The sequence below is a fragment of the Mus musculus genome, chromosome 19 (assembly GCF_000001635.26).
Source record: "Mus musculus strain C57BL/6J chromosome 19, GRCm38.p6 C57BL/6J".
Classification (NCBI taxonomy): Eukaryota; Metazoa; Chordata; class Mammalia; order Rodentia; family Muridae; genus Mus; species Mus musculus.
This window is the reverse complement of record NC_000085.6, coordinates 56,271,896-56,289,126: the sequence shown is the minus strand read 5'-3', so window position 1 is coordinate 56,289,126 and position 17,231 is coordinate 56,271,896. Positions and strand designations below refer to the sequence as shown.

Here is a 17,231-nt window from a genome sequence, read left to right as displayed (position 1 = left end):
CCTCTTCGTCAAAGGGACTGTGCTCTGATTTTCATAGGGGACTTACGCTCAGTTTGGGCATTTTCTCGGAGTAGAACTGACTCTGGGGTGGGGATTGGCTTCCCAGTAAAGAGTTTGCCTAGCACACAAGATAAAGATCTTGGGTTTGATCACCAGCAGCACCACAAAGAAAAACAAAAGCAGAAAGAGCTACGGTTTACTGGAAGCCGCCATGTCTGCAACCTTTTGTTGCCATGACCTCTACCACAAGAGCAGTTGGTTGTTGGTGATTTCTTGGAGGCTTGGGGCGGGGGGGGGGGGCGGTATTATTATGGCTATATATTCCTCAGTTATGCTGTGACAAAATCAACACTGTTTCTGGCTCCAAGGCTCAACACTCAAGCCTCGGTCCATAGCCAGTGTGTTCCTTGCTTAGCTAGGCCAGCATCTCTATTATTCATTCAACCCAAAGGTCTCAGAGCCCTGGCCAAAGTCCCTCTACAGCGTTTCCCTTTCTGGCTCACCACAAGCTCCCTGGGGCCCTGGCTCATCTTCCCTGTCTCATCTACTGTGGTCATGGGAAAAAGAAGAGTAAGTATTAGCCATGGAGCTTCTCCACAAATCGAAGGCAGCTAAGTGAACCCTCTGCTGGGTTCATTTCAGCCACCAGGGTATCCCCCTGAGGTCAAAGCTCAGGAGTCCTTATGTCAGCCCCAGATAATAGATAATCTGACATGTGAGCTAAGGCTGAGACCCTAATCTAGTCTCCTAGGGACAGGACTTCTCAGAGGATTTCCGAGGCGCATGCCAGATTTCATCCACGATACAGAGTACTTGTGTGCCTTAGTCACCTCTGTGGGGACGAATTCATGGAGGCTTTGCCACAGAGTTCATATCACACACATGTCATTGTAAAACTGACTGCCCAGAAGTCCGTGATTCAGCCTGTTTTAGCTCTTGTGGTCAGGACACACACAACTTGGCAACACCAGCCTTTCCCAATTTAAGATTTCCCTTGCTTCTAACCCAGATGGTTTGATTTTTGCTAAAATCCTTAGAGTCTCTCAACCAAAGAAACGTGAGGTGACCACTTACCCCAATGACTGACTTCCCCACCAGGGCGATTAGCAGCAGGACACGGAACACCAACATCCTGACAAATATCTGTGTAGTTGAAGGCCTCTCTGTTCTCTCCCTCTGCAGTTTCTCTTCTTGTCTATTCCTTTGGGGTGGGGGCTGGGGGGTGGGGAATGTCAGTCTCGAGGGATTCCGGAACGAATGGAGAGGATGCAAATTATTAACTAGGCATCAAATACTGTTTAATGTTTTGCAAACCAACTATCTTGATTAAACAAATGGCAACTTGGGGGTTGGGCAGAGTCAAGGGGTGCCTTGTCTTAGGCAAAAAAAAAAAAAAAAAAAAAAAAGTCTCCAAAGATAGCAGACAAAATAAAGAGCCGCATGGCTTGTGGGTGCAGGTAGGAGCTAGGGAATGTTCAATGCTGTAGGTCTGGATGTATGGGCGGCGTCTTAACCACAGGATAAAGGACTCCAGATCGGACAAGAACCTCTGCCACCTCTGAGATTACTGCTAGATTTCTGATCTCCAAATCTCAAGCAGAACTAAGACATGGACGGGCTCCTAATAACATCCCACTTTATATTCATGAACGATAAATTAAAGAATGCCAAACTGTTATTGACAAACATTGATCCTGGGCCCTTTGAAGTGCTGCCCACAGCAGCTTGTTGGCTTCAAAAGTTTTCTTTTAAATCTCATTACATAAGGCTTTTACTTTTAATTATTTCCCCCCCTTTAGTTGGAGACTTTCTTTGACCAGGGGGAGGATAAACAGCCGTGGTTCTCATCTTTGGGACAATTGTTCCCACTGCTCCTTACCTAGCAGCACAGGTTGCAGGCAGGCTACAGAAGCAGAAATGACCTGGGAAGGATAGATTCTTGTGGACTCAATCGATCTCAGCTAGAGCGGATCCCACGCTCCTGTCTGTCCACAATAATCTATGTATAGGCTCCAGCAATCCTCCAACCTGGTTCTTCAATGTAGGCTTGAAATGGTGCCAAATGACTCGTGCTTGATGCTTACGTCAGCCACCCCACAGGTCACATGCACTCACGGTGCTCAGCCAGAGGCTGCTCCTCCCTCTGGAAGCCAGTGACCATGGTGGTGAGCCCCACAGGCCCTGTGAAGGAACCTGAAGTCAAAGCCGCTCACTAGATGGGTTTTGCTATGCAAACTTCACAAAGCTGTCATGAGGAGAACATCTACGATCCCATCAATATCTCTTCTCTCTCTGCCCCCTTTGATGGAATGTTCATGAGGCTGAGGGAGATGAAGAGTGAGCTCCTAAGATAGGTGGACACTCAGTAGATTTAGGTGGGGGACATGAACAAGTAGGTGAACAATCGGTTGAACAGTTGGGTATTTGTCTCAAGATGAACATCCCAGGAGTAAGTAGGAGCAGATCCGTGTGAAGACCAAATTGACTGTGAAAAAGCAGAGAGAGAGAGAGAGAGAGAGAGTGTGTGTGTGTGTGTGTGTGTGTGTGTGTGTGTGTGTGCGTGAGAGAGAGAGAGAGAGAGAGAGAGAGAGAGAGTCTGGCCAGCAAGTGTGTGGGATCTTTCCTGTCTCCATCTCCCCATGCTGAGGTCACAGGTGTGACAGCCATGCCTAGCTTTGCTGTGGGTGCTAGGGATCCAAATTCAGGACCCTTTACCTACCAAACCCCACCCCCCAGGCTTCGAGCTTCATTCTTAAGGAGCAGGTTGAGATTGGAAAGGCAAATCAGCTAACTTTAGTTGGCGGTAAGCATAAAAGATGGAGAAGCAGTCAGTGGAATAGAAACCACACAGGCAGAAGCTTTAAGGAGACAGGGAGGTGATGGTGGGAGTTCAGTGGCTCACTAGGGTGTTCTGAGGGTGCTGGCTGTGGTTATGTGGTGGTAAAGCAAGGCGAGAGGCCATGAGAGGCATCCCCAGCGTCCCGGGGTTGAAGGTGAAGCATCTGCAGACAGTGAGGGGAGAAGCGGCAACTCTGATTCACCGACTCAGCATCCCTGTTTCTCTCCTGTTTCGTGCACTAGTGAATTTCACTTGGTGGAGACGTTCCCAGAAAACAAGCCAGAGGCTTCTCTTCCTGTGTCAAAAGGACCCGAGCAGGGCATGTTCGCTGCTCATCTTTGCAACCTGGACTTGTTTCTCTATCGGGCCATCTTTCCTTAGTTAAAAACAAATGAGGCAATTTTTCACTTTTTTTTTTGTAATAACTACAGGTCTCCAATACACTGCTTCTTGTTTCCCCAAAGTTTTATCATTATGATAATGTGAACTGAATACATTTCTACACTACACTCTCTAGAGATAATTCTCTATAAGACAGGAGATTGGCTTACTCTGTAATCTCTGCTTATCTGTGGAGTTGAAACAGAGCCACTGGGAGACCTGATTTTGTCCCTTGGCGCTCTGTGGTGGAGGACTCAGGTGTCCCCACTGGTCTGTGTTCTAGGCACTGGGTGTCAGGGTCTCATGTGTTGGGTTACATGCCTCTCAGTGGAGGCCTGTCTTGGACAACAAGCTTGGGAAACTGGTTTCCACTGAGCTGTTCCTCTGTCTTCAGAAAAGACGTACTCAGAGTCCCGGCCAGGAAGAGTCCTTTCTGATGTGCCCGGGACTCCTGTTAATAGAAGCCACATGTCGTGACTGAATGGACATGACTCATGTTGGTTTCTTGTCTTCAAAGCCACAGTCTTCTTCCTGCTAAGCCTTCAGTGTGGAGAGACAGCAGCCTGGGAGAGATGGCAGCCTGGGACAGAGACATAGCAGCCTAGGACAGACAGATAGCAGCCCTGGACAGACAGACAGCAGCTTGGGAGAGGCAACAGCCTGGGGGAGACAGAGAATAGTCTGTGAGGGACGGCAACCTGGGAAAGACGGCAGCCTAGAATCAGAACAGACCTAGGGTCTAGCCTCTTGGCCACACCTACCATGTAACTTGGAGCCAGTCATCTACCTTCTCAGAGCTTCAGCTTTCCCAGCTCTAAAATGGAAACAGCTTCCTCTACATGGCTTTACTGAGAGATGTGCTGGAGAGGGCTTTGTGCTTAGGGAAGGGACTAACAAGAGAGTAGAGTTGCCCGTGACATAGAGACTTTCCTGTGGGATGGCCACCTTTTGGGGAAGGCCTACATTCTTAACTGGCCTCTCTGGGAGGAAGATGAACACATTTTCTCAACAGTCCAGAGAGTATACATATTTCAGGTTGTTTCTGGCAACAGAGTTCCTACAGCAGTTTCTCAGTCCTGCCACAAATGCACCCACGGGCCAGATTAATGTCAAGAATCTGGTTCTATTCCAGTTTAAGGAAACAGCAAACAGCAGGGCCAAGCTTTCACAGTGCTGCCACAGAAGGAGGTGCACAGACAACACACAGTACTCTGGACAGGAGGGGAAGGGCCCTGGACTGATGTCACAGTCTTCCTCAGAAAGCTAACCCAGAAGGCACATACAGTGAGTTCTCAGGGCCTCAACAGTGTGGGTCTTTATGGGGTGAAAGGTGAGAGCTTGCTAAGCCAATCAGGTTGCAAGCATTTACAAAGCACCTACCTTACAGTTGGGCAGTGATCTGGGGAGTAAGGAAGACAGTCACCATCTTACAAAGACTCTCACCGAGTGGCTGGTTTCAGATAGGTTCTTCATGCCATCCTGGTAAGAACTCAGGTGTGAGGCAGAATTAGCAAAATTCTTCTCATTATCCTCATAACTTGTGCTTATAGCTCCCGATAACTTCCTGGGAAGGGCCGGGGGATGCTAACTTTTCTCTGCTCAAGATCTTAGCCAGTTCGTGTTTTCAGATTTGTTACAGTCTATGTTCTCTGGCCTGGGAGATGCTGGGGGTGTACCCAGAGCAGAGAAGAAAGACATCAACATTTATTGGGTGGCTTTTCTCTCCAGAGACATTTACAAGCTCGTGGAAGTCTTTCTAACTCCCATGCAAGGTGTTTTGGCCCATTTTCCAGTTAAGTGGGGCCCAGAGAGGTTAAGCAAGTTGCTAAAGGTCACATAGCACAAGACTAGGCCAGGATTTCAGGCCTTCTGTTTGTAGGTGACACCTCTTCTTTTGGCACAGCACAGACCCTTGGGTACTGGGGTGTCTTCTCCATGAGCACTTATGAGCAAAGGTTACCTGCTTCCTATTCGGCAGTCACTTTCCCCTCTCTTTCCCTCTTGCTATTGCTTGTCGAGGTAGCCAAGTCCCCAGGGTTAGTTGAAGAAGCATGTCCTTGTGGCACGAGCATCTGTGCCACAAGGTCTTAGGTTGGGAATCATGGGAGACAGAGCTGCTGAGATTTGGGTGTGGAAGCTTGTTGGAGTGGAGCTCTTAGGATACACATGCACTGGGGAGGGGGCAGGTAAACAGAGGGAGGACTTGGATTGCACTAGTCACAGCAGGGGCTTAGTCTCTGGAAAGTTCTGGAGCCATGGTACTCCTCAGAATTGTCTTACTGTGAACTAATAAGCCAGGTAGGGCCTCTGAACCTGACACACAAGCTAGAGTTATCTGAAAGGAGAAAGCCTAATTGAGAAAATGCCTTCACAAGATCCAGCTGTAGGGCATTTTCTTATTGATGGGGGAGGGTCCAGCCCATTGTGGGTGGTTCCACCCTGGGCTGGTGGCCCTGGGTTCTATAGAAAGCAGGCTGAGCAAGCCATGGGGAGCAAGGCAGTAAGCAGCATCCCTCCATGGCCTCTGCATCAGCTCCTGTCTCCCAGCTCGTGCCATGATTGAGTTCCTTCGTTGTTGTGCTACAATGTGGAAGTTTAAGCCAAGCCATCCTTTCCTGGCCAACCTGTTTTTGGTCACAGTGTTTCATCACAGCAACAGAAACCCAAACTAGGACAGTTGGGTTTTAGGTAAACACCCCTCGTCTCTGTATGGTCTAATAAGAGATGGCTGAAGTCACAGGAATGGCCAGGTAGATTCATGGGCAGACGACAGATGTTCAGCAGATTAACCGATACCCAAGAGAAAGCCAGAGTACTGTTGTAGGAACACTTGTTCAATATTGCTTTAACTATGGCTTTGTTCCCAGTGGAGAAGGAGACATCTGACATCTGTCATGGTTTATACCACACCAAAGCCATGTTTACAGGAGAGAAGTGGTTCCCTTCCCCCATGGACAACACCTAGTTAGTTTTGATCTTTAAGAAACATCATGATCCAACAGGCACAGACCTGAGTTGGAAGGGCAAAATGGGAAAGCCCAAAGACTGAAAATCTTGAATTCCCGGTGGTGCTTTGGCATGGCCAGAGGAAGTGCGCCCTGCCGTAGAGCTGAACCAGAAGGCTGGATGGACCCATGACAGCTTTTCTCCTCTCCGAGACAAGTTTTGAATTACCAGCACACAATGGTGCTTAAACAGTGCCAGCTAAAGGATGGAAGGAGTGACTTGCCTCTCCCAAGCTGGCCATTTTCAGTAGTACCAGCACATGTGTTGACCTTAAAAGTTACAAACTTGGAAATCACTCAGTTCTTCCTTTTTTTCCTCCCCAACCCCAACCCAAATCCTAGGCACGTTTCTATCTCCAGAAAGTTCCTCAAGTCCCTCCAGCCCTGTGTGCCCTGTGGACACATGTGTGTCCAAGTGGACAGCACCTACTGGCTCCCCTCCAGCAGCCCTCACGCCAGGCAGCCTGCTTTCACTTCGGCTTGCTGTTACATTCATTTTCCAGCCACTAAAACCCAATGCAATTCTGTCATAGCCCTACGTCTTCAGTATCTTTCTTATGAACTGTGAATAAGCCCCACCTTCTACCAAAGCCCTGCTTGATCTGGCTTTCACCGACTTCACCAGCCTTGCTTTGTGCCCTGCCACTTAATTAATGTATTCTTCTCCTTGTCTTCTTGTTATCCTCCCACTTAGGGCTTGCCATGACACAATCATTGATGAATATCTGTTGGATGGATAGGCGAGGGGTTGGAGATAAACAGATGGGTTAGTTGGTAGAGAAATGTTTGGATGATGAATGAATGAATGAATGAATGGGTGAGGGGTAAATAAGAGGATGTATAAATGAGTTGATGGACAGAGAGATAAAGTAATAGATGAACAGAGAGATAGATGGGTGAATGGATGAGGCTTGTGGCTGGCTGGATAAATGAACAGATAAGTGAGTAGATAGGTAAATATGTGAATGAATGTATATATGGATAGATGCATGAATGAGGGATGGATAGATGGATGGGTAAAGATGAATGTATGTATACAGGATAGATGGATGGATGGATGGATGGATGGATGGATGGATGGATGGACAGGATAGGATACAGGGCTTGATAGATACATAGATGGATGAAGGAACAGGAGACAGCCATGCTTGATCAGAAGACAGATGCTATCTTTTGGTCAAAGTTCATGGTCAAGCTACAGCTCCAAACTCTGCCATGCTCCCTTTTGCCACATGGACTGTAGCTTGGAGGCACTGGTAGTTCTGACTTCTATGCACCATGAGCTTGGAGAGATAATGGGAGCACTGGCGTAGCCCAACCCAGTCTGAAGCACACACCGTAGCTCCCTCCCCAGCAGTTGACTGGCCCCTTCACATTTGTGCCATTTCTTTAAACTTTCAGTGGGACTTCAGTCTTCCCCATCTCATTTCCAACTTCCTCTGTTCAGATGGTGTCTAAGGCAGGGAGCATGCTTCTCCCCGTGGTTGCTCCCATCCTGTCAATCAATTCTGTGGAAACACAGCCTGCCTGCTTGGATTGCAACCTCACAAAGAGCCATCACTTGGGCTGTGTGATGCTTCTGGTTCTCAGTGCCGTCTTTGATTTATTAAACATTTTTTTTTTTTAGTAAAATTCTGCATTCTTTTAGCACATGGAAAATCCTCTACCATGAAATAGAAAACCCGAAAGAGAGAGGAGGGATCTAGAGATTTGCATGTCTAGACTTCCTGTTTTTCTGAATACAATGTACCAATCTTTTCAAAGCCTCTTCACTTTGAAGGAAGAGGGACCTCGGAGTCCCTCTCTAAAGTGAATTTCTAGACATTTTCTGGCATTGCTGGCTTCCCAAAGTACATCAGTATGCTGGCTATGTGTTGTGCAAGCAACAGTCTGAGTTGGCATCAGACGGCCACTGACTTGATGAGTGACTTTGGGCTAGCTGCTTAGTCTGAGTCTGTCTTTAATCAGTTTTGTGCTTCAATGTGCATGATGATATTAGAAACTTTTCCTGAAACACAACAGATACTTAATTTGTATTAATTTGCCTTTTTTTCCCCTTCTTTAAATTTTCATTTTCCTTTGTGGGACTGGGGACAGATTGAGCTTGAGACCTCGCCTGTTTTAGGTAAGAGCCCTACCACTGGGCTGTACCTCAGCTCTCTTTTTTGCCTTTGTTTTGAGACAAGTGTCTCACCATGTTGCCGAGGTTGTCCCTGAACTCGCTCTGTAGCCTTGGTTTTGAGCCCATGATCCTCTTGACTCAACTTCCCAACTCCTGAGATTGTATGTGGACCACCATGCCTGGCTTGTCTGTAATTTCTCATGGAAAATGTGCATCGTTCTCCAAGTGGGCACAGCAGCCAATAGGAACTTTACAAAACTGAGTCAGGCAGGGTGGAGATGGTGGCAGGTACTCAGACAGGTGCTGTCCAGCCGTGTGGTGCCTCTCAGTGAACACACACTTCTCCACTCACTGAAGAGGTCACTGTGCACTTGACATCGTTGCGTTCTGAGGAACACCAGAGAAAATCTCTGTGGAAAAATCTAACAGACAGATCTACAGACACTCACCAAAGTACCTGTCGAGGTGAGGAGGAAAGAGTGATGGGGACACACAGAGACCATCTGTAGTGGCTGGTTTTGTGTCAGCTTGACACAAGCTGGAGTTATCACAGAGAAAGGAGCCTCCTTTGAGGAAATACCTCCATGAGATCCAGCTTAAGGCATTTTCTCAATTAGTGATCAAGGGTGCCATCCCTGGGCTGGTGGTCCTGGGTTCTCTAAGAAAGCAAGCTGAGCAATCCAGGGGAAGCAAGCCAGCAAGCAGCACCCCTCCATGGCCTCTGTATCAGCTCCTGCCTCTAAGTTCCTACCCTGTGTGAGTTCCAGACCTGACTTCCTTTAGTGATGAACAACAATGTGGGAGTGTAAGCTGAATAAACCCTTTCCTCCCCAACTTGCTTCTTGTTCATGATGCTTTGTGCAGGATAAGAAACCCTGACTAAGACACTGTCTATCATGGCAGGCTATGAATCCTTACCCTCAGCATGCACTCCAACAATGGACCTTATGTAAAGTGACACTAGTTGTCACGTGGGCGATTATCTTCACTTGTGTGTGTGTATGTGTGTGTGTGTGTGTGTGTGTGTGTGTGTGTGTGTGTGTGTGTGTGTGAGAGAGAGAGAGAGAGAGAGAGGGGGGGGAGAGGGAGGGAGAGAGAGAGAGAGAGAGGGACAGAGAGAGCATCTAGTACAGGCTTTGAGTGTGTGATCGAGATGAGAAGATCAACTTCACTCACAGCTCTTAGTTCTGAGTTTCAGTTTGTCTGACATAGGGGGTATTGGTACATACCTCATAGAATTGCAACTATGTGGGTTAGGATGGGCAAAGTTCAAATTGCTTGGGTTCATCTGCGAACATGAAAGCATCCTACCCTTCAATGTCTACAGCAGGATCTTCCATACTACTGTTTCTGGGTCCAGTCAAAAAGCAGAGTAGACTCTAATTTTACTGTCTCAGGTGTCACCAAGAGCCCAGTTGGTCAGATAAGGATTGTTCAAAAGACACTTCAAAAAAATGACCAATACTAAAGGTAGACAATGACATAAAGGAAAAAACCAGACACTGCAGCCACAGTCTGTGTAGAATAAAATATGTGGGAAGAAGGCTGGCTGTCCACTGCCTTTACTCTAGCTGTGCTTGCAAAATAACGCTTTCCCTAAATGCACTGTGAGAATGCCTGAAAAGTCAGCCTGAGGACCAACAGGAGCCTCTTCCTGAGTGACTTCATACCTCTGTGCATGCTGTAGAACTGCTTTGTGGGTAAAGCCACTCTCTGTGTAGCAAGAGAGAGCAGGGGAGAGGCATAGCTCCCAACACCTCATGCCAAGACTCTTCTGTTATTTCCAGAAGAGCTTGACGACCGCTGGAGGCATGGTTGGCCCAGGTCAGTCTGCAGCCTCTAAAGGGTTTGAAGCTGTACTTGGCGGGTGTATAGACCCAAGCTTTAAGCTGTCACTTCCCTATGTGTGAAAGTAACAACCAGGTTCCTGAGTTGAGAAGACAGGGCAGTGTCACTCTGGATGAAACTTGGTCCATGGGTTGGGGTTAATTTTCTTGGAACATCTCTGTACCACGAAACAAATGAGAGTGACTTCCTCAAACCCCAGGAACCCCAACTGTAAATTACAGTTTATTTGACCCAAGGAGACAGCGCTGCTATCTGGGGCCAGCATGGCTCTGGAGGGCAATGCCCTGTGAAAGCGGGCAGCCCGTTCTTTCCTTGTTGCTGCTGACCGGCCAGTTCCCCGGACTGCTGCATATTGATCATGAGGTGTGAATGTACTCTGTGCCCTGCAGCTCTTCTGCCACCCTGTCATCCCTGCTTGTCAAACGGCTCGGCAGTGGACAGCTTCGTCTCATGAGTGGCTCTGCATCTCTGGAGTTTAAGTCGTCCTCTGACCTGCTGACTGAGCTTGCCCTCCGGCAGAGAGGCGTGAAGAGGATGTGAAGGAGCCAAAAGTGGCTTGTGCATCTGTCAGGTAGCCTCCACCTCAGCCTTCTCAGCCCCACCTCAGCTGCAGGCCTGAGGCAGAGGTCTGTAATATCTGTGCCTGGACTTGCACAGCTGCCTTCGGCTTCTCAGCCTTGAAGCCCTGCCTGCTTCCACTGTGATGGAAGAGCCTAAGAGGTCTGGTGTCACCGCTGCTTGAAGCTCACCAGTGTTGCCACACTGTCCACAGGACAAAGTTCAGCTGGATTAATGTGACACAAGAGGCCCTGCTAATCTGTTGCCGGTAGGTTGTGCTCCCTCCCCAACGCTCCAAGCTCCTCTCATGCCTGTCTCCACACCAGCACATTTCCTCAGCATGTATCCTGACTAATGCCTTCTAATGTCTCCATTTGAGGGAGGTCTTCTCAATATCTGGCCCTGGAAAGAGTCCCACATATCATCTAAAACCAAAGTCGAAAGGCTTTTATCTTTCCTGGGATTCAGAGCTAGGTCTCTTCCTACAGATGGGCCACTTTGGCATCTTGCCTGTCTGTGGCCTTAGGACACTGGTGGGTTAGCCATTCATGGGGACACTTTGGGTCTGACACTGTGATTGGTTGGTGTTAGGTATTGTCAGCTGAAGGTATAGAAATGGATGCATCACTTTATGGGTGTGTGAGAAAACCCAGGTCTCAGAGTGGGTGACAGGAGGGGAGAAGGAAGGAGAAAGAGAAGCAGCAAGGTGGGCTTAGAAACCTGAAGCCCCTTCCCCCAGAGGCCTTGCAGTTGTGACTGCTGTGTCACATGCGCGTCAGTAGGTGGCAGGAGAGAGGCTATGTCTATGTGCTATGTTCTGATCTGTGAATATCTGAATGACTAGTAGCTTAATATTCCCTGAAAAAGGGGAGCCTGAGACAGCTACTAGTTCTAGCACCAGGCAGATTCAGATAGGCTCCCAGGGTGGGGAGCAAGCCAGAAACTAGAAAAACTCTGCCTGAGACTATGGGCCCTGGGCAGAGGTAAGCCCAAGAGAAATGACTGTCACAAGGGGCCACTTGGGCCAGGCCCAGGCTAGGAGCAAGCTTGAGACAGTCACCAGACCAGCACTGTGGAAGCCCACACAGGGAGCTAGCCTGAGACTGTGCAGGCATTGTGGATCAGGCCATATGCACGATGGCCCCCTGCTTGGCTCCATCATGTGTATTCTGTGGTGCCACCTGGGACCATAGTGGGCTCCTGGCCTATGCTGCCACTGGGGGCCACATCTGGATCCCTAGTCCTGCAGCAGCAGATATCTGTTACCACCAAAGAACAGGCAGATGTCCCTGGTCTGATCTACTACCTATTGATGTCTGAAGACTGTGTGGAACTGGCTCTACCCCCTTACCGGGGCATTGTGAGAGAGCTGGCCCTACTGCTCATCTTCTATGTGGTGGCATGGATGAGGGAGAGAGACAACCTCCTACCCTCTTACCCTCTATCCTTCACCACCAGGGCAGATGGAAGCCCTGGCCTTGGGGTCATCAGAACAAGAAAGCTCTCCCTGCCCCTCACCTGCTGCAGCACTCGGGAGGGCAGGCCCTGCACCTCACCTGGCCAGTGGGATAGAACCGGCCCCGGCTGGAGGATTTGCTGGTGAGCTAACTCCAAAGGCACGAGAGACTCAGCAGGCTAAACAGCTAGGAAACCTTTCAGGCCCAGATCCAGGGCTTTGAATTGGCTCATTCCAACATCTACCCCACTGATGAACTGCTGGAATATGAAGGAGCAGGTCCTACAATTGAAAAACTACAGGGCAACATAGGATATCTGAGAGGAGTCCCAGTGAGGGTCCAGTATTGATAGGGTAGCAGAAACCAGAGGTCTTGTGCCAGACCAATAAGTCATTGCAGTAATCATTTGCAAGCAAAGAAGAGTGGACAAAGGGGTGTACTGTGTGATACACCGTGGCACACTACAGCTTCCAACTCTAGACTTTTTTTTCTGTTGTGGGGCAGGTTGCAAAGGCAGAGGGTGGGTATGAAGGGGTGGGGACATCAATGGGATTGGGGTACAAGATGTGACATTCACAAAGAACCTTTGGGACATTGCATAAAAGAAAGGAAGGAAGAGAGAGAGAAAGAAAGAGAGAGAGGGAGAAAGAGAGGGGGAGAGAGAGAGGAAGGAAGGAAGGGAGGAAGAGAGATAAAGAGAGGGGGAGAAAAAGAGGGAGAGAGAGGGAGAAAGGAAGGAAGGAAGGAAGGAAGGAAGGAAGGAAGGGAGGGAGGGAGGGAGGGAGGGAGGGAGGGAGGGAGGGAGGGAGGGAGGAAGGGAGGGAGGGAGGGAGGGAGGAGAAAGGAAGGAAAAAAGAAGGAAGGAAGGAAAGAAGAAGAGAAAGAGGAAAGAAAACAAAATAAAAAGAACAAGGAAGAAAGAGAGACAGCAGCCTTTGGAGATGGTAAGGTCCTCAAGTCTATTCAGATGTTGATCTTCACAGCTCAGTCAACAGCTAAGACTGCAGCAGCAAATGAATTAGGGACCTCAGTGGATGGGTCTGTGGAAACTGATCCTCTCTTACAGGGTCCCGCTGGGTCACTTTGGCTGACTTCATCCAGACTGATCTCAGACTGGAGGTTCCCTTTGCCTCCTTTGTGCTAGGAGTAAAGGTTTGTGCCACCACAAGTTTCTTAACAGACAGCAAGGCCTCCCCACATTTCCACTGCTCATGGTCCTTTGGGAGCCGACCCAACCTGAGTCTCTTTCTGGCTCCCATTCACATCACTGTAGGTAGCTTATCCCGAGGCCTGCTGTTCAAGGAACATTCGTTCATAGGTGCTCAGGGCTTGAATCATGGGACCCCTGCTTGCCGGTTCTCTTACACTGTGGTATTTGATATTAACATGAGATCTTGGAGATAAGAAAGAAGTAAGAGGTTATAGTTTAACAGTAATGTATTTGTCAAGCTGAGAAGGGCTCAGTTGTTGTGGTTAGTGTTTATATCAACTTGACACGGCCGAAAGTCATTTTGGAAGAGGGAACCTCAGTAGAGAAAATGAGCCCTACCACATTGTCCAGTGGGCGAGCCTGTGATACCATTTCTTTACTGATGATATGGGTGGGCTCACCCGACTGGAGATGGTACCATCTCTATCTGTGTAGTGCTGGATGGTGAAAGAAAGCAGGCTGAACCAGCCACAGAGAACAAGCCAGAACGCAGTGCTCCTCTGTGATCTCTCTTTCAGCTCCTGAGTCCAAGTTCCTGCCCTGACCCTGGATGATGGACTACAAGCGGTCAGAGAGAAATAACCCCTTTCCTGGACAGGTTGCTTTCAGCCATGTTGTGTTATCACAGCAGTAGACAGACACTAGTGCAGTGACCTGAGCCCAGTGTTCAGTCCTTGAGGCGATCTGGATTAGAGTGCCTAGGGAAGAGGACTTACAGAGACTGGGCACCCAGTCAGCCAAGATCCCTGCCCTGGATGCTAACAGAAGAGCATCAACAGCCAGCAGCTAGTGTGCTTTAAGAAGAGGCTTAGTAATGGTTTCATACGACATCTAGGGGGTTTCTCATGAACCAGACATTCTTTATTCATCCTTTATCACAAACACCTAACAAATCAGAGCAGAACCTGCGGCACACATTCCTGGTTTGCTTTCTAGGAAAAATCAGACTCTCCTGAAGCTAAGCTCATCTCACTGTGGCCCTTGGGACTTTGTGGTCACACTGAAGCCAACGCATCTCAAAGGCCTCTGAGACCAGGTCTCCTTTTAGGTGGGCTTCTTCTGGTCCCTTCATAGGAAATTGGCCCTCTGCTCTGTCCTTTTGGCAGACGTTACTTTGAAACGATTACACCGCACATAGCTTCAGACCCTGACAGGGACAACCCTGACGTGGAGAATTGTCAGAAGTGACCAAGTCTTTGAGAGATTCTTAATTCACGAGTGATGTTCTGATCAAGTGGTCAGGGCTTTGTTCACATCAGGTAGGACTGGCAGGGATGGCTCAGACTGGCTCGCAAGAACTGACTGTGCACCTCCTACCCTCAGACTAGCAGCTTGAAGTCAGCCATGTGGGGACATTGTAACCCAGGGATTGCTGGATGCCGTAAGAGCCAGTTCCGGGTTCAGCAGCAACGCACCTGCTGGAAATGAGGACCAAGGAGACCAAGAGCATTTCAGGGCCAGCTGCATAGTGGCTGGGATGTGCTGAGGAGGACTTCCCAGAAAGGTTTGAATCGGACTTCCAGGTGAGTGCAGAAAGGTAGCCGGGGGTGGATCACACTTAGTTACGCACACCGATTGTACAATGGCTTCCAAAGGTGTTCATCCCTCAGAGTCCGTGAGTCCAAACTTCCTACGTCAGAAGGAACTTTGGAAATGTAATTACCTCTGTGGCCCTTGTGGCAGAAATGCGACTTTGGATATCAGGTGGGCCCAGGTTTCTGTTGTTTGTTTGCTTGCTTTAAAGCTGTGAATCCTTCCTTAACAGTAGTAAATGGAAAAGCTTTCCTGGCTGTGTCAGAAAGATGCCAGTGTGTGAGAGGCAAACTTGTAAAGGCAGAAGGGACCATGAGCCGGTGGCCTTGCCAGGCAGAGAAATAGCCTGCTGCTGATAGCTGACAAGACAGAGATTGCTGAAAAACCAGCCCAGCCTTCACTGTGATGTTAGCCCACAGAGACCTGTGGCTCCGGTGCATCACGCTTGCCTTAGCACGCATCAAGTCCGAGGTTCAATTCCCAGTGCTATAGAAACCTGGTACTGGTAGTCCCTGCCTATATTCCCAGCATATCGGAAGTCCAAGGTCATCCTCTGTTGTGTAGGGCAGCCTAGAGGATGTGGGAGCTTATCTCAGAAAGGAGTAGGGGTAAGTAAGAAGAATCAGAGAGGAAGATGATTCCAGAGGACTGGTATCAAGTGACAATACAGAGAGGATGTAGATGAACAACATTAGGCTGCAAGCTCAGATGGCCAGACCCAGGCAGATCACTGGCAATGAATAGGAAGAGGGAGGCAGGGGTCAGGGGGGACAGAGGGAGGCTGGTCACGGCGTTGAACTTCAGGGCCGAGGAGGATATGGGGTTAGTGAAGGCCTTTCTTTGGTCCATCTAGACAGTTCACCTACATCAGGACCCTGCTGGAATATGGTCCCCAGTGAACAGAGAGTTTGACCTGGAATAAAAAATCACCAAGAGCCTGGAATCCATCAGGTGTCGAAGAGTGAGTGGCAGTCTGTATTCAGGGAATCCCCATCTACTCCCCCTTTGCAGTTAAATTAAACCCAGAGTGGTAACAAAATTCATCAGTACAGACTTGGAGGAGAAGATAGGACTTGGGCTGCTGCAGCCTAAGTGGTTATTATGAAAAGCGAGGGGCGGGGAGGGGCATGACCACGCCCTCAAAACTCACTCCCACCTCCAGAGGAAGAGAGAGGTGGCACCCAGCTTCCCCCAGAGCCCTGGCCTTATTGCTGAAGGAGCCAAGTGAGGGGAGAGGGGCTCAGGCTGAGCGGAGGCTGCAGCCCCATTCTTGCTGTCTCCCATTTTGCCTAAGCCCGCTCGGACTTTGCGGGAGGAGGGCGATTATTTGAATTTCTTGTTAGAAACTCATCTGTGTGGACAGAATCCAATATTTTTCTTCCCCCAAAGCTACTATCTACCTATCTATCTGGGGTAATTGATTCTTACTTTTCCTATAGCAGTAGATTGAGTTTGCTGAGGAAGCAGTTCTAAATGGTAAATCGCACAGACAGAAACAATCAAAGCTCGAGTGATTGCCCTCTGAGGTTTCCCTCAGCAGGATTTTCCACCCCAAAGGGTAGACTGCTCTTCCTGACAGAGAGAGCATGGCTGGTCCATCCACTGCTCAGGGTCATAAGACCAGAGTCACAGATTGTTCCAAGTGAGGCTAGCTGGGTTCTGGGTCCTCTGCTTAATAAGACATGTGTGACCTTGGATGGATCAATGCCCATTGTCCTGGAGTGGTGCTGAAACAAAATACCCAAGGAAAAACAACTTTCGGTGTATAGTTTTACTTTCGATGTATAGTTTAAAGCACGGTCTATCATGCCGGGAATGTAATGGCAGCAGGATCTTAGTCACACTGAGGTCACAATCAGGAAGCAGAGAGAGGTGTACTCAGACCCTCAGCTTCCTTTTCCTGTTAACCCAGCCCAGGCCTCGTGCATGGGACCCTGCTGCTCACATTCACAGGAGGTCTTACAACATCAGGAAGCCTCTCTGTAAGCACAAACTCACTCAGAGGTGGCTCCTCACTGACTGAAAGTTCAGTCAAGCTGGCAGTGGAGATCATCACACCGAGGAACCGTTGGGGATTTGTTAGAGCGGCTTACAGGCTGCGGTCCAACAATGGCTGTCTACTAATAGAAAGTCCAAAAGGCTGGATATCTCAGCTGGTCTGCAGGATATGCTAGGATCCTGGAGAAGTAGGATCTAATTCAATGGAGGAATGAACTTGCCCGAGGCCGAAGAGCCTGAGCTGACAGCTGTGATGTCCTTCTGTGTCTTCTGCCACCAG

General features: G+C 48.9%; 1 protein-coding gene, 1 long non-coding RNA gene and 1 other non-coding gene across 10 annotated transcripts in view; 2 read left to right on the top strand and 1 right to left on the bottom strand.

Moving 5' to 3' along the window:
* Habp2 (hyaluronic acid binding protein 2) overlaps window positions 1-2,018 on the bottom strand; it is a 33,712-nt gene extending 31,694 nt beyond the window's left edge. For 3 of the 6 annotated variants that reach the window (NM_001329935.1, NM_146101.2, NM_001329936.1), the window contains exon 1: window positions 1,075-1,215. In NM_001329935.1, coding sequence (NP_001316864.1) covers window positions 1,075-1,131 — 57 coding nt within the window. In that variant the 5' untranslated portion in view covers window positions 1,132-1,215. Of the gene's footprint in view, window positions 1-1,074; window positions 1,229-1,879 lie in introns of those variants that run through there. The other 3 variants (XM_006527014.3, XM_030250907.1, XM_017318167.1) reach the window with 3 other exon arrangements.
* Gm32257 lies at window positions 457-15,746 on the top strand. 3 transcript variants are annotated; one of them, XR_877947.3, is made up of 5 exons: window positions 457-570; window positions 10,585-11,021; window positions 13,277-13,362; window positions 13,939-14,018; window positions 14,744-15,746. It is a non-coding gene; the product is annotated as a predicted gene, 32257 (long non-coding RNA). The 3 variants fall into 3 exon arrangements; XR_877948.3 differs by lacking the exon at window positions 13,277-13,362 and having other exon boundaries at window positions 463-570; window positions 13,939-15,746; XR_386819.4 differs by lacking the exons at window positions 13,277-13,362; window positions 13,939-14,018 and having other exon boundaries at window positions 464-570.
* Window positions 11,482-11,609, top strand: Gm22271. The gene has a single exon (XR_003952945.1). It is a non-coding gene; the product is annotated as a small nucleolar RNA SNORA17 (small nucleolar RNA).
* Window positions 15,747-17,231: the final 1,485 nt, after the last annotated feature.